Consider the following 13,953-nt stretch of genomic DNA (forward strand, 5'->3'; position numbering starts at 1 on the left):
ATTTGGAGGATAAATCAGAAATTAAATTAGGAAATAGGAAGCATATATTTTGGCAAACTTCTATAAGTGATTCGAGACCAAAGCTGAGAGCACATACAAATGGAATTGTGATTGTTGGCTTGATAGACACAGGAGCAGATGTGAGTATCATCACTCCAGAATCTTGGCATCCAAATTGGTTCTTCAAGAGGCAGATGTTTAATTACTAGGAATTGTAACCATATCTCGAGTTAAACAAAACATGAGATGGGTTGACTGTATTGGGCTAGAAGGTCAAAGAGGAAAGCTAAGGCCATATGTATCTGATATTGCAATAAACTTATGGGGCCATGACCTGCTATGGAATACAGCAATGGAATACCCAGATTAACATTTCTGCAGTCTCAGGAACTCATAATTCTGGGAAGGATGTAATAAGGTCCTATACACAAAGGTCACCAGCCATTCAGGCTGTACAAGAACATAAAGGAACTAACAAACCTTTAGAGGTACCAACAGCCCTACCTTTAAAATGGCTAGCTGAGAAGCCAATATGGGTTAAGCAATGGTCTCTAGCTGAAGATAAATTGCAGGCTTTAGAATGACTGGTACAGGAGCAATTAGATGCTTGACATATTGAGGAGTCAACTATCCCTTGGAATTCTCCTGTGTTTGTTATAAAAAAAGAAATCTGGTAAATGGAGAATGGTGACTGATGTAAAGGCTATCAACAGGTAATTCAACCTATGGGCCCTCTACAGTCTGGGATTCCTCTGCCTTCTCTGTTACTAAAAAGATGGCCTCTTATAGTTATTGATTTAAAGGATTGCTTCATCATATCTTTACAAGAAAAGAATAGAAAAATTTGCCTTCATAGTGCCTACTTATAATAACTCTCAGCCTACTAGGAGATACCAGTGGACTGTCCTCCAATGGGGCATGCTCAATAACCCAACCCTGTGTCAATACTTTGTGAGTCAGTCATTGGAAATAATACCTAGACAATTCCCTAAGTCTATAATTTACCATTACATGGATGACATTTTGCTATCTGATTCAAGCATAGATACTTTAGAAAGAATGTCTGAAGAAGTTAAAAAGTTTTGCCAAAATTGACTTGAAATGTCTCTTAACAATATTTGAAAGTCATTAAGTGTCTGCATCCAGTGTCTCCTAATTTATGCTTTTTTTATTTTTTTTTTGAGTGTGGCATTTTATTTATTTATTTATTTATTTATTAAAGATTTCTGTCTCTTCCCCGCCGCCGCCTCCCATTTCCCTCCCCCTCCCCCAATTAAGTCTCCACCCAGCCCGAAAAGCAGGGAACCCTAATTTATGCTTTTTGTGTTCTAATTTTCTGTAAAACTTTTCTATAACCTAGGTAATTGACAGAATCTCCTCTCTGTATTTTTTCAGGAGCAATTTATAATCCCAATTTTGTCATATTATATGCCTGCAGACTTCTACCTCTGCTTAAGATATTTTCTATACTGATACAATTTTAGAATATATTTATAATATTGAAATATACATTTCTACCACTGATCAAGATACTTATAAATTTTGAGATCATTGTCTTCATTTGTTGCACTGTTGTTTAAAATTTGTTTACTATTTTAATTTGAAGTTTTAGTCTTTAAGTTATAAAAGTATTAAGAATTTTAAGTCAATAGTCATCCATGTTTGTCATACTTATAGGTAGACTAATCAGGTTATTTAGATACTTAGAGATTGTATTCTGCATAGATGTATTAATCATTTCAAGAAGCTGTAGAATGTGACATTAAAATAACTTGTGGTTCTGTTGAAGTGAGACACGATTGCTCCTGGCAGCACAAATTTATTCCCGAGAGAATGTTGAATACCAAAGACAGTCCATTTGGAGCTTGTTTTCTTCCTGGAAAAACTGGCCTTTGGACAAGGAACTGCCCATGCATCGACCACTGACAAAATATACAATGTTCGGACAGGACAAGCAGGATACAAAAACAAACAAACAAAAAATAACAACAAAAAACCCTGTCAAATCTTGCCAAGACAAAGTTAGGCAGTTTTGAAAATTTTCCTGCCTCTGAAAATGGTCTGTCAGTTATTCTAGGCCTTAGCCAAAGTTGGTTGCTTCAACATTGCAAATGAGACTTTGGGTGATTGCCCAGGTAGCAAGTTGTCTCTGTCATTTGTTGAACATTTTGGAAGTTGCTTGATTTACTTCCTGCTTACTCCAGTAATATTATTTCCCTTCTAGGGTCCTCAATGAGATTGAAGACTAGATAGTTGTAATTACTTTTCACTCATGACTGAGCCAAGTTATTTATTTGCAAGATTAAACTCATTTGGATAGAATAATTATTGAAATAATTAGCATGCTTCTTGCTTGATATTTTTTATGATGGTTGTAATTCTAATTTTTATACCTGATATTTGTTCTTATTGTTTAACTTTGTATTAGTCTTAGAACTTTCTTATTTAAACAAAAGGGGGAGGTGTTGTAGGAATTCCTACTGCCAATAACCTTTAAGTTACCCTATTACTTGTGCATGGCCTCTTATACTATATATTTCTATGTAAAGCAAGCATCTGGTCTCTTTTCTGGCATCAGAATTTGGTTGCTATTCCCTGATCTAGCAGAGGATTATGATCTGTGAGTCTACCCCTAAATAAACAACCTTTTATTATACTCGATTCTGAGCTAGTGTGGTATTTCTTTTTAAGCATTTTTCTTTTTTTAAATTTATTTATTTAAAATTTCTGCCTCTTCCCCACCACCACCTCCCATTTCCCTCCCCTCCCCCGATCAAGTCGCCCTCCTTCAACAGCTCGAAGAGCAATAAAGGTTCCCTGACCTGTGGGAAGTCCAAGGACCACCCACCTCCATCCAGGTCTAGTAAGGTGAGCATCCAAACTGCCTAGGCTCCTCCAAAGCCAGTACGTGCAGTAGGATCAAAAACCCATTGCCATTGTTCTTGAGTTCTCAGTAGTCCTCATTGTCCGCTATGTTCAGCAAGTCCGGTTTTATCCCATGCTTTTTCAGACCCAGGCCAGCTGGCCTTAGTGGGTTCCTGATAGAACATCCCCATTGTCTCAGTGTGTGGGTGCACCCCTCGCAGTCCTGAGTTCCTTGCTCGTGCTCTCTCTCCTTCTGCTCCTGATTTGGACCTTGAGATTTCAGTCCGGTGCTCCAATGTGGGTCTCTGTCTCCTTTCATTGCCTGATGAAGGTTAATATTCAGGAGGATGCCTATTGTTGCCTTCTTCTCTGCCCTTCATTTCTCCCCAGCAGGTCTCAGAGTCCAATAGCCTAGAATGAGATGAGCAACATGCCAGTTATGGGAGTTCCAGCCTCACCTACCTCCACCTGTCTAAAGCTAGGGTACCACATGAATGGTCTATCCATCAAAGCATGCCAATGTCCACCAGAGGTCCCTCCCATAGTCTATATGGTGTCAAACTCAGCAACTACCTTGTGTTTATGTCAGAATCTGCTGGAACAAAATCCAAAGACTGTATGATGCCACTCTTATGCCTTCAATTCAGGAGGTTCTGGTGATAGTTTACCTCTACTCTCAAGGTCCCTCCTAGCCTAAGAGGTGATTCTACTAAAATCCCCTTGGAAGGTGAGCATTCAAACAGACTAGGTTCCCACAAAGCCAGTACATGCTGTAGGATCAAAACCCAGTGCTATTGCCCTTGGCTTCTCAGTCAGCCCTTATTGACTGTAGGGGGAGGGGTGGGAGGAAGGGGAAGGAAATGAGACAAGGGGAGGAGGTGGAAATTTTTAATAATAAAAAAATAAAATCTCCTTGGTATCAAGTTCAGTGCTAACTTCTTTCTAGCCTCACTACTTTCTGGGGACAATCTCAATGCCAACTCCATCCTCCTCCCTCCTGGGTCTGCTTGATACTGACATAGCAGCTGTCAGTGTCTTTTCTTTTGTCCAAGCAAATTCCATTCTCAGCACCCACCCTGTCCCTGATTCACTCCCAGAATGAGCTGGGTCAGGCAATGAAGAAAAAAGCAAGTTGAATTACAACTCCTTTATGATCTTGGCAATCTCAGTGAGGTTGAAGATATGACAGATCCTTAATTACTAACATTCCCAAATTGGATACACATAATCTTACTGGAGTACAGGTTTATCAAATAGTAACTACCCTAATTATTCTAAAAAATTTTCAGTGTGGGAGAACTGTCAACTATTCCCTTATCTGTGGCCACCCTTAGCATCCTAGGGTCCTCTTCTGTGACCTATTCTGGATAACCTATACCCCTCCCCAATTCTCTCTTCTTGCTAATAACATCCCCAGGCAATGCAGACATCAGTCTGCTTACCACACATCCCGATTATGACCTGTTCCATGTTCTCCTTCCACTTGCTAGGCACAGAAGTCTAGAAAGTAAAAGATGAAAATGTATGCTAAGGAAGATTTTTAATGGCTTTGGCTTGCAGGGTTTTCATGTATGTGACCCCATGCCACCCTCTGTTCTATTCTCAGTACATCCATATATAAAATAGGGACCTTTTGTGAATTACGACAGCCAAGAGTCAGTGAACCTTTCCTAAAGATCTGGATAGGAATGGGGGGGTGCTTTTGTAAATTAGAACTTCTCTACTGTTTTGATGGTTTTTATCATCATTCCTCAAGGCCTAAACAGGTCTTCTTATGACTATGATATTCAGATATTGTCTCTAGTACTGTGAAAAGTTTCTTTGAAATAGGACTAAGGTCTTCTGGTGTGGGAGGTTCTTCTGTCATGTGCTGCTTTTCTTGGTTAATGAATAAAGAAACTGCCTTGGCCTGTTGATAGGGTGAAACTTAGGTAGGCAGCAAAGATGTAAGAACTAACCAATAAGAAACTAGAGCTAATGGGCCAAGCAGTGATTTAATTGATACAGTTTCTGTGTGGTTATTTCAGGGCTAAGCTAGCCAGGCAGCTGGGACAAACAAGTGGGCCCTCCTCCTACAAATTAGTGCTCCAATGTGGTTGACTATATCCACATAAAACCTGAGAAAGCTTTAATAGAAATTCTAGACACAAAAAACACAGAGTTTAAAGTAGCTTCATATTGCTTGCTGGTGGTGTGCCACAGCTCCTTTAAGAAAGAATTTTCTGATTCAGCAGTAGCAGAAAAAAAAAACTTCACAGTTTTAAAATGAAGCTTCCTGGGTGTGCCACCAGTGTGAACTCTGGCTATGAAACATTTCAATGGCATTTGTGAGCCCTGGTGTTTGTGTGCCTACTCGGAGTCAGAAGGAAAGTAACTGAGACCTTGCTGTTGTTTGATGCTCCCTGCCTGGGCAGACTGCAGAATCAGGTCTACTAGGTGTGCATAGGCAAGAAAGCATGGTGGATTCCTGCTGCCAAATAAAGAAATATTTCCAGGCTGCACAGTACTCTGAATGACAAATTAAGCTATTACTCAGATAAAAAGGCTTTATGTGCTTCAAGGTCATTCTCAGAGTTAAAGTGCTGAGCATAGCTCCTACCTGGTGGCCCCAGAACTAGCAGAAATGGTACGGCCACCATTTTAAAACTAGAAAGAGGTAGAGTCAGCATTCAGAGCAGCTGCAACCAAGCTGCTTACCATTTTAGAAGCTCTTCAAGACCGTAAAGAACTATAGCTATGCAATACAGACAAATCCAGATGGGTCATAGTGCTGGATAAATGTAGGTCTGGAAGAGAGAAGAAAAAGAGTATAAAGAGTCATAAAATAAAGTTAATGCTTTAAAAATAAAGGTAAAGCCTTTAAAGAAACAAAGTAAGACATAGATTAGAAGGAACAAACAAAGAATAAGCCATGTAAAGATGGAAAATTCACAGAGTGTCTGGATTATGTATATAATTGTCTTTTCCTTTAATTTTTCGACTGTGAAGGAGATACACTTCATTGTATGAACTGCTAAGCTAAACCAGCATGTATATTATAAAGTTATCATGACTTTCAAATTTGGGTCTAAGTGTATGTTGCTTTGGAAAAGTTCTCTTGTTTCCACAAAAGAGGAGAACCTGCGGACTGCTTCCAGACCAATATGGACTCATGGAACAAGATCTCCTGAAAGGTTGCCTTGAACACTCCTCAAAATACACCCCTTAAAAATTACTTTGCCCAGTAAACAGCAGGAAGAAGTTTGGAGAAAAAACACTATGTTCACACTCTCAATTATTGTCCATAAATATTTGTTTATATTTAAAGGGGGATATGATATAGATATGAATAATTTGCATTGGTATGGATTTTTGTTTGTTGATACAAATATAAAGTCAATGTTGTTATATATGTATTTCTGATCTTGATTAACATATTATGTTTGTGTAGCTCATTTAAAAATATAATGTATAATTAAGAAATATAGGTTAATAGTCATCTTTAATGGTTAAGCTTATATTAATGTTAATTATATTTTCTAGATGTATTGAAATATATTTCAGATGGATAGGCATTCTTCAAATCTTTCAAAGACTATAGAATATGGCATTTAAAATGTCTAAGAACTTAAGACTTTTCATGAGAGTGAGACACATCTGCTCCTGGCAGCACCAAGCTACTTCAAGAGGATGATGGGCACTGAAGAGATTCCTTATATAGTTGGTTAATCATTTGAGCAACAAACTGCTATTGCCTAGACTGCTGAACTGGACATGCAAAACCCACAGAGAAATGACCATTGAACATGCCTAAATGTGAGACAATCCTTCAGGGTTTCTGCTACATGAAAGAGTCTGTCAGGCATTTTGCAGAACACAGTAGACAATGACTGATAAGCTTCCAATATAAGCAGATTTGTCTTTGAAATGTCCTGCTTCATCGAAAAGTCTGCTGAATACTGTAAGCCTATAGGCTGAAGATGGATGCCCCAATGGTACAGAAGAATGTTTGGTGGCTAGCCAGCCAGGCATGTCTCTGTGAATTCTAGAGTTTTGTAACTGTAATTATTGCTTAACTGTTTTGTTATGTGTAATTTTACTATGTTAAACTTAAAGCCTTCCTTTTTGTTTAAACAGAAAAGGGGAAATGGTTTGAGGGTTTTTTCTGTCTGTGTGTTGCTTTTTTTGGCTAATGAATAAAGAAACTGTCTTGGCCTGTTGATAGGGCAGAACTTAGGTAGGGAAAATGTAAATGAATGCTGGGAGGAAGAAGGGCAGAATCAGAGAAACTCCATGCATCTGCCAGAGACAGATACTGGAAATTTTACCCAATAAGCCATTGTCATGTGGCGATACACAGATTAATAGAAATGGGTTAAATTAAGATGTAAGAATTAACCAGTACAAAACTAGAGCTAATGGGCCAAGCAGTGATTTAATACAGTTTCTGTGTGGTTATTTCTTACATCTTAATTGAACCCATTTCTAATTTTCCTCACTTTTTCCAGATCCTACATTCTTATCCTAGACTCAGAGACGTCCCTAATGGTTCTGGACATCAAGAGATTGCCTAGGGCCAAAATCAAAGTATATCCCACCTGGGAACAAGTGCTAACTCCAAGATCCTGTTGGGATTTCCATATGCTTCTCCCAGGTACTCCTCATACAAAGTCGTTCTTGACTTGAAATCCACAACACATGGCCCTGAAGTCTCCCCTTGCTTAAATCTAGGACTTTCTTCATTGAAAGGCTCCCAGAGTTGGAGGTAGTAGTGTAGGCCTATAACCCCAGCACTCAGGAGTCAGAGACAGGTAGATTACTGTGATCTACATGTTGAGATCCAGGCACACGAGGATTACATAGTGAAAACTTGTCTCAAACAAGGAAGAAAATAAACTTCCAAATTCATTGCCATTCACCCTGTATCAAGCCAATGAGACCCTAATATCACATCATTTTGGTTCCTTCCCAGGAGAACCCATACCCAGAGCTCAGAAGGGTCTCCAATACAAATGTCATGAAGGATTCAGTTCTAGGCTTCTGTCTACTGTCCCTTTCCTCTGTAATACATAGCCCTGGAGTACTTCCTCCTCAGATGTCACAAGTTGAGTCCACTCCCTATTTATCCCTCATGGGGCCTCCTCCTCCTTGATTGTTGGCTGTGTCTCAAGCTAGTTGCGTGATAGGGGGTGGTAGTCTGGAGTGAAATAAAACAGTTGCATAATCAAGGCCAAAGGACACCTTCCACCTCAGGATGTATAAAAGCAAACCAATTCAGCCATTGCCATCTGTCTGTCACACTCATTGCCACCATGCTGACCTCGGGACTGCTCCTGGTGACTGTGCTGGCCTTCCTCATCATCCTGGTCTTTATGTCTGTCTTGAAAGAGAGGAAATTTTCGGGGAAGCTGCCTCCAGGACCCACCCCACTGCCTTTCATCGGGAACTACTTTCAGCTGAACACAGAGCAGATGTACAACTCCCTCATGAAGGTGCCACTGGGAAGGGTGAAGGGTAGAATTGGGGCATGGAGGAGTGCCCCGTTTTGATAGAGGCTTTGTGGTAGGGTATTGACCCTAGGGTGTGTAATTTTAGGCCAGTGGAATTGTGAAGAGCCAGCAACCAACTTCTAGGCATGTGAGACCACATCTTGGGGCGACCCATCTGACAGCCGTTAGAACTCCAGAGAAATGAATCCCAGACATGTCATCAAGGTCTGATCTCTTTCCTTTAACTTTGATCATTCACATCCATCAGATCAGTGAACGCTATGGTCCTGTGTTCACCATTCACCTGGGGCCTCGCCGAATTGTGGTACTATGTGGACAGGAAGCAGTCAAGGAGGCTCTGCTGGATCAGGCTGAGGAATTCGGTGGGCGTGGCGAGCAGGCCACCTTTGACTGGCTCTTCAAAGGCTATGGTGAGGGGAACAAGATGCAGGGGAAAGTGGCAGGAACAATTGGAAGGCATCAATTTCCCTGCCTCCTTCCTGACATCTGCATCGCTGCCTCCTGCTGTGTGGGTTATTGGACGCATTACTTCCTAACTTTCCCATCTTTCTCTGCCTGTGTCTCCTGAACCCCTCTCCCACCACAAACACACCACCCATATCTCCTCTTGCATCTTGGGATTTTCTATCCGAATCCTGTGCCTCTAAGGGGCTCTGGAGTTTTTGCCCACTCTACCCCATTCTTAGTTTCTGTGATTGCCTGGGATGCTGCATCTTTTCCTTTCTGCTGCTTTCTTCTACTGTCAGGGTATCACAGAAATCTGTTCCCAAGTCCAATATCACCTCAGCAATCTAGCCTCTTCTGAGACTCTCTTTGTCCTCTCCCCCTATTTCCCTTTAGTCTCTATCTCAATCATAAATCTTTCACAACTATATCCACCCCTAGATCTCCTCAATTTCTCCTCTCTTGCCTTTTCCCTGTCCCTCTGTCTCTGGCATTGGTCTTCCTTCTGTCTCCCTCTTTCTAATGTCCTCTAACTCGCTCTTGGGGAACAGCACAAGAGTGGTTAGTCATCAGCCACATCCCTTTTCGCTGACCTCTCTCTGCCCATCACTCTCCTTCCTAGGTGTGGTCTTCAGCAACGGGGAGCGCGCCAAGCAGCTGAGGCGCTTCTCCATTGCCACACTGAGGGACTTCGGTGTGGGCAAGCGTGGCATAGAGGAGCGCATCCAAGAGGAGGCAGGCTTTCTCCTGGAGGCATTCAGGAAGACAAATGGTAAGCAGAGCTCTGCAAGTTCTCAGGAGCAACCAAGGGGAAGACACCCTAGAAAAACAACACCAACATCCAGGATGGGAACTAGGCTAGGAAGGAGAGTCCTGGTCCTCCTGTGGGGCCTGGTGTCCTGGTTTTGGTGGAGTTGGAGGACTCCACGTTCAGTGAGTGCTCATTTTGAATTATCTGATACAAAGTATCTGATGCTATCCATCATGAAAGCCTTTTTCAAGCTCCAAGGTCTTGCTCTCTGTCCTCCTCCTTACCTACAGGTGCTCTCATTGACCCTACATTCTACCTGAGCAGAACAGTGTCCAATGTCATTAGCTCCATCGTTTTCGGGGACCGCTTTGACTATGAGAATAAAGAGTTCCTGTCACTGCTGAGGATGATGCTGGGAATCTTCCAGTTCACATCTAGCTCCACCGGGCAGGTAACCTGTTTCACCTCAGCCGACTACCCCCAGACCACAGCTGCCAGCCCACTCCAAAACTGCCAACCTCCTTCCAATAGTTACCTTCAAAGGAGCCTGGCAGTTGTGCCTGAACCGATGTCAATAAACAGTCTCAGCTGTGCCTGAAATCAGAGCCAGCAGTACATACAGGCTCTCTCCCTCTCTCCGTCCCTCCATCTCTCTCTCTCTCTCTCTCTCTCTCTCTCACACACACACACACACACACACACACACACACACACACACAGAGAGAGAGAGAGAGAGAGAGAGAGAGAGAGAGAGAGAGAGAGAGAGAGAGAGAGAACTGTTTCAGCTGGGGGACATTACCAAGACAATTCATTGTACTCTCTAACCAAGGTTGCTACAGGAAGGCCCTCTGAATACACTAGCCTTCTTCAGTTCCCTAGTTGATTGCATAGCTATTGTGACTATCTAGCCAGACATCACTGAGTGTTGGAAAGCCTGCTAGAACTCACCAATCCAAACCCCATTAGTATATGAACAGTTGTCCACAGCTGAAGTCACCAACCTCCTCAATATCTACATAGGTAACTACTACCCAACCATCTAAACATCTACATAGGTAACTCCTACCCAACCTTTTAAAATCTACCCTCAGGCTTAAACTATAAAAATTCTGTTGACACACAGCCCAACCTAGATGCCTAAACTCCTGGATAGGTGATGTGAACACTCCTCTTTCTAAGACAGATGCTGCCTTGGTTTCTCATCCCCTTCCCACCACCAGCTCTACGAGATGTTCTCTTCAGTGATGAAATACCTGCCAGGACCACAGCAACAGGCCTTTAAGGAACTGCAGGGGCTGGAGGACTTCATAATCAAGAAGGTGGAACAGAACCAGAGTACCCTGGACCCCAATTCCCCAAGGGACTTCATTGACTCCTTTCTCATCCGTATGCAGCAGGTAAACCCAGAAGTCAGGAAGTGTGATGGGAGGTTCAAGCCAAGTAGGGTGAAGTCAGGCACAGGGACGGGGGAGTTAACAGAGAACAACTCATCAGTCCCCTCACTATAATAATCACTCAATATCACTGCTCCATGTATTACCCCTTGTTCTCAGGAAGGTGTACAGACTGAGAGAGGATCCAGTGTACAAGGATGCCATGTTCCCCACACTGTTTCAGAGGCTAAGTTTTATCCACATACGAGTACCCACAACTCTTGAGTAAGGTTGTATTCGACTCCCATTCTACAAATGAGGAGGCTGCAGCCCTGTGAATATAGGGGACCTGTCTGATATCAGAACAAGAAGGCCATGAATCCTACTTCACTGACTCAGACTGGTGCTTTCAGCTAACATACCATTTGCCCTTGCCAGTCCTCATAGCCGGTTACAACTGTGTGACCTATGCTTTACTGTGACCTCCTACCTGTTTGTAACATTTATGGAGATTTTGTCATTCAACAATGACATCATCTTGCTAATGGCAAGCTGAAACTTGCTGTCAGCCAAGCTAGCCTCAAACCTGTGGCAGTTCTCCTAGGTCTGCTTTCTGGAGGCTGGGATTACCAGTGTGTGGTGTCTGGCCAAGATGAAACTTCATGTACTCTGAAGTGCCAAGGGCTGAGGGGTGGAATTTCTTTAGGGAATATTAAAAATAATTAAGATATAGGATCCTGTTGCCTAAAACTCATTGTTTGAGGGCTGGAGAGGTGGCTCAGTGGTTGTGAGCACTAGCTACTCTTCCAGAAGACCTGGGTTCAATTCCCAGAACCCACATGGCAGCTCACAGCTGCCTGTAACTCCAGTTTCAGGGAACCCACGACATTTGGTAAAACACCAATGCACATTAAATAAAAATTGACAATTAAATTGGTTATTATATTATTATATTATTATCAGACAATCAACTAAGTCCTGAATGACAGAAAAGCACTAGATTAGAGCACCGGATCACTTCCAAAGGTGTAGAACCTGAAGAGAAGCTGACATAGCCAGAATTCATCTTCTCACCTTAGGTCTTGGTCAAAGAGAAGTGAATTAGGTCAGGGAAAGAGGGTAAAACAGAAGGGCACCAGAGCATAAGGAGTGGGTTGGACTTGAATATGTGCCTCCCTGCAGGAGAAGAAGAACCCCAATACAGAGTTCTACATGAAGAACTTAGTGATGGCGACAGTGAACCTCTTCTTTGCTGGTACAGAGACTGTCAGCACCACCCTTCGCTATGGCTTTCTGCTGCTCATGAAGCACCCAGATGTACAGGGTAAGGCTGCAAGGAGGATGATGTTGTAGTTTCTAAGCATGCTTCTCTGATCATCTCCAACCTGTCTCAAGAAACTGGACTCTTAGATAGCTGCTCCCTTCTCTGCAGAGTCAGAGAGAGAGAGCTAGTGGGTACCAGCCTCTAGTTGTTAAATCAGTTCGTGTGTTGTTCAACTGAACCTCAAAGGTCCCACTTCCCTGTCCCCAAGACCCTGCCTAAGCCTCCTTCCTCACAATTCTCACATAATTCTGGTATGACCCAGTTAACATGAACTTCCTCCAACAATGCCTATGACTCACATGTACCAAAAATGATTGACAATGTCTTACACTGTTTCATAGCCTTTGTCCAGTTCTATACTTTTGCACTATCATTCTTAGGGTAAGGTTGTTGGACCCCTAAACACACACCTCTTCTTCTCAGCCAAAGTCCAAGAGGAGATTGACAGGGTGATTGGCAAGAACCGGCAGCCCAAATATGAGGACCACTTGAAGATGTCTTACACGGAGGCTGTCATCCATGAGATCCAGAGATTTGGAGACATGATCCCCATGGGCCTGGCTCGCAGGGTCACCAAGGACACCAAGTTTCGTGACTTCATCATCCCCAAGGTGCGGACTTACCTATCTTATAGTAATCTCCAGTCTTCTTCATGGCCCAGCAGACCCCCCCCCCCATTAGAAACCACCCAGCCCTCTCTCACTTTCTCAGTTACAGGCTCTCTCTGTCACCATATCCTTCCAGCCTCCTACATAGAATCTCCTATATCTTGGGTCTCCCACCAGACTTTCTGACCCAGGAGTTTCAACTCCCTGTCTTCAATCAAGTCTCAAGACATACACTCAATTCATCTGAACTCCTGTCAGAGACAGGAGTGACATGTCTGCCAAGGATCCTGTTTAGGGGTACATAAATACAATACCCTTCAGTTCTTGACTTGAGAGACATGAAGTGCACTTCCTTTAACCTCCCACTACAGACCACAGACCCCATGTCACCCATTCATTCTGTCTCCTATAGCATGAGCCCCACATCTCCTCTCTCTAGGATGATGACCTCACATTACTCAAAGCCCCCCCCCAAACCTCCTCAACTCACATATATTATCTTTATATCATCTGTCTTACCCCTATGGGCCAACATGTCATTCATTCACATCTACCATATCCAATCTTTCCCCTCAACAGGGCACTGAAGTGTTTCCTATGCTGGGCTCTGTGCTGAAGGACCCCAAGTTCTTCTCCAACCCCAAAGACTTCAACCCAAATCACTTCCTGGATGACAAGGGGCATTTTAAGAAGAGTGAGGCATTTGTACCCTTTTCCATAGGTAAGAGGTCACTGTCTAGTGCCAGGCCACTGCTCACACCAAGAGAGATAACTCATCTGTATCTTTCCATCTTGGAAGATTCTGTTGTATCAAACCCTCAGCCAATCAGCTGCAACTCCTATAAGTCCCAACCACTGAACCCTGGAGAAGTAATAGTCAAACTGTAGATATAGATTAGAGGAATGAAATCTCAAACTAAGTTAGAGGTCTCTCTCAAGTCACACAACCAGTTCTTAGGAGGATGTGGCAGCTGCATGTGGTGGCACTCACCTTTAATCCCAGCACTCCTGAGGCAGAGACTGGAGGATCTTATCTTAGTGAATTCAAGGGCAGCCTGGTCTACAGAGTGAGTTGTAGGTCAGCCAGGGCTGTTACACA

At 42.8% G+C, this 13,953-nt stretch overlaps 1 protein-coding gene across 3 annotated transcripts in view; it reads left to right on the forward strand.

The window, feature by feature from the left end:
* Nucleotides 1-13,953, forward strand: part of LOC142859895 (cytochrome P450 2A3-like) — a 96,079-nt gene that overhangs the window by 81,334 nt on the left and 792 nt on the right. The window contains exons 1-8 of one of the 3 annotated variants that reach the window (XM_075990418.1): nucleotides 8,123-8,336; nucleotides 8,602-8,764; nucleotides 9,421-9,570; nucleotides 9,840-10,000; nucleotides 10,770-10,946; nucleotides 12,105-12,246; nucleotides 12,670-12,857; nucleotides 13,434-13,575. The exons of 1 other annotated variant lie outside the window; for it this stretch is intronic. In XM_075990418.1, the coding sequence (XP_075846533.1) occupies nucleotides 8,157-8,336; nucleotides 8,602-8,764; nucleotides 9,421-9,570; nucleotides 9,840-10,000; nucleotides 10,770-10,946; nucleotides 12,105-12,246; nucleotides 12,670-12,857; nucleotides 13,434-13,575 (1,303 nt within the window). In that variant the 5' untranslated portion in view covers nucleotides 8,123-8,156. Of the gene's footprint in view, nucleotides 1-8,122; nucleotides 8,337-8,601; nucleotides 8,765-9,420; nucleotides 9,571-9,839; nucleotides 10,001-10,769; nucleotides 10,947-12,104; nucleotides 12,247-12,669; nucleotides 12,858-13,433; nucleotides 13,576-13,953 lie in introns of those variants that run through there. One more of the 3 variants, XM_075990424.1, reaches the window with a different exon arrangement.

The sequence above is a fragment of the Microtus pennsylvanicus genome, chromosome 1, assembly GCF_037038515.1.
Source record: "Microtus pennsylvanicus isolate mMicPen1 chromosome 1, mMicPen1.hap1, whole genome shotgun sequence".
In the NCBI taxonomy this organism is placed as follows: Eukaryota; Metazoa; Chordata; class Mammalia; order Rodentia; family Cricetidae; genus Microtus; species Microtus pennsylvanicus.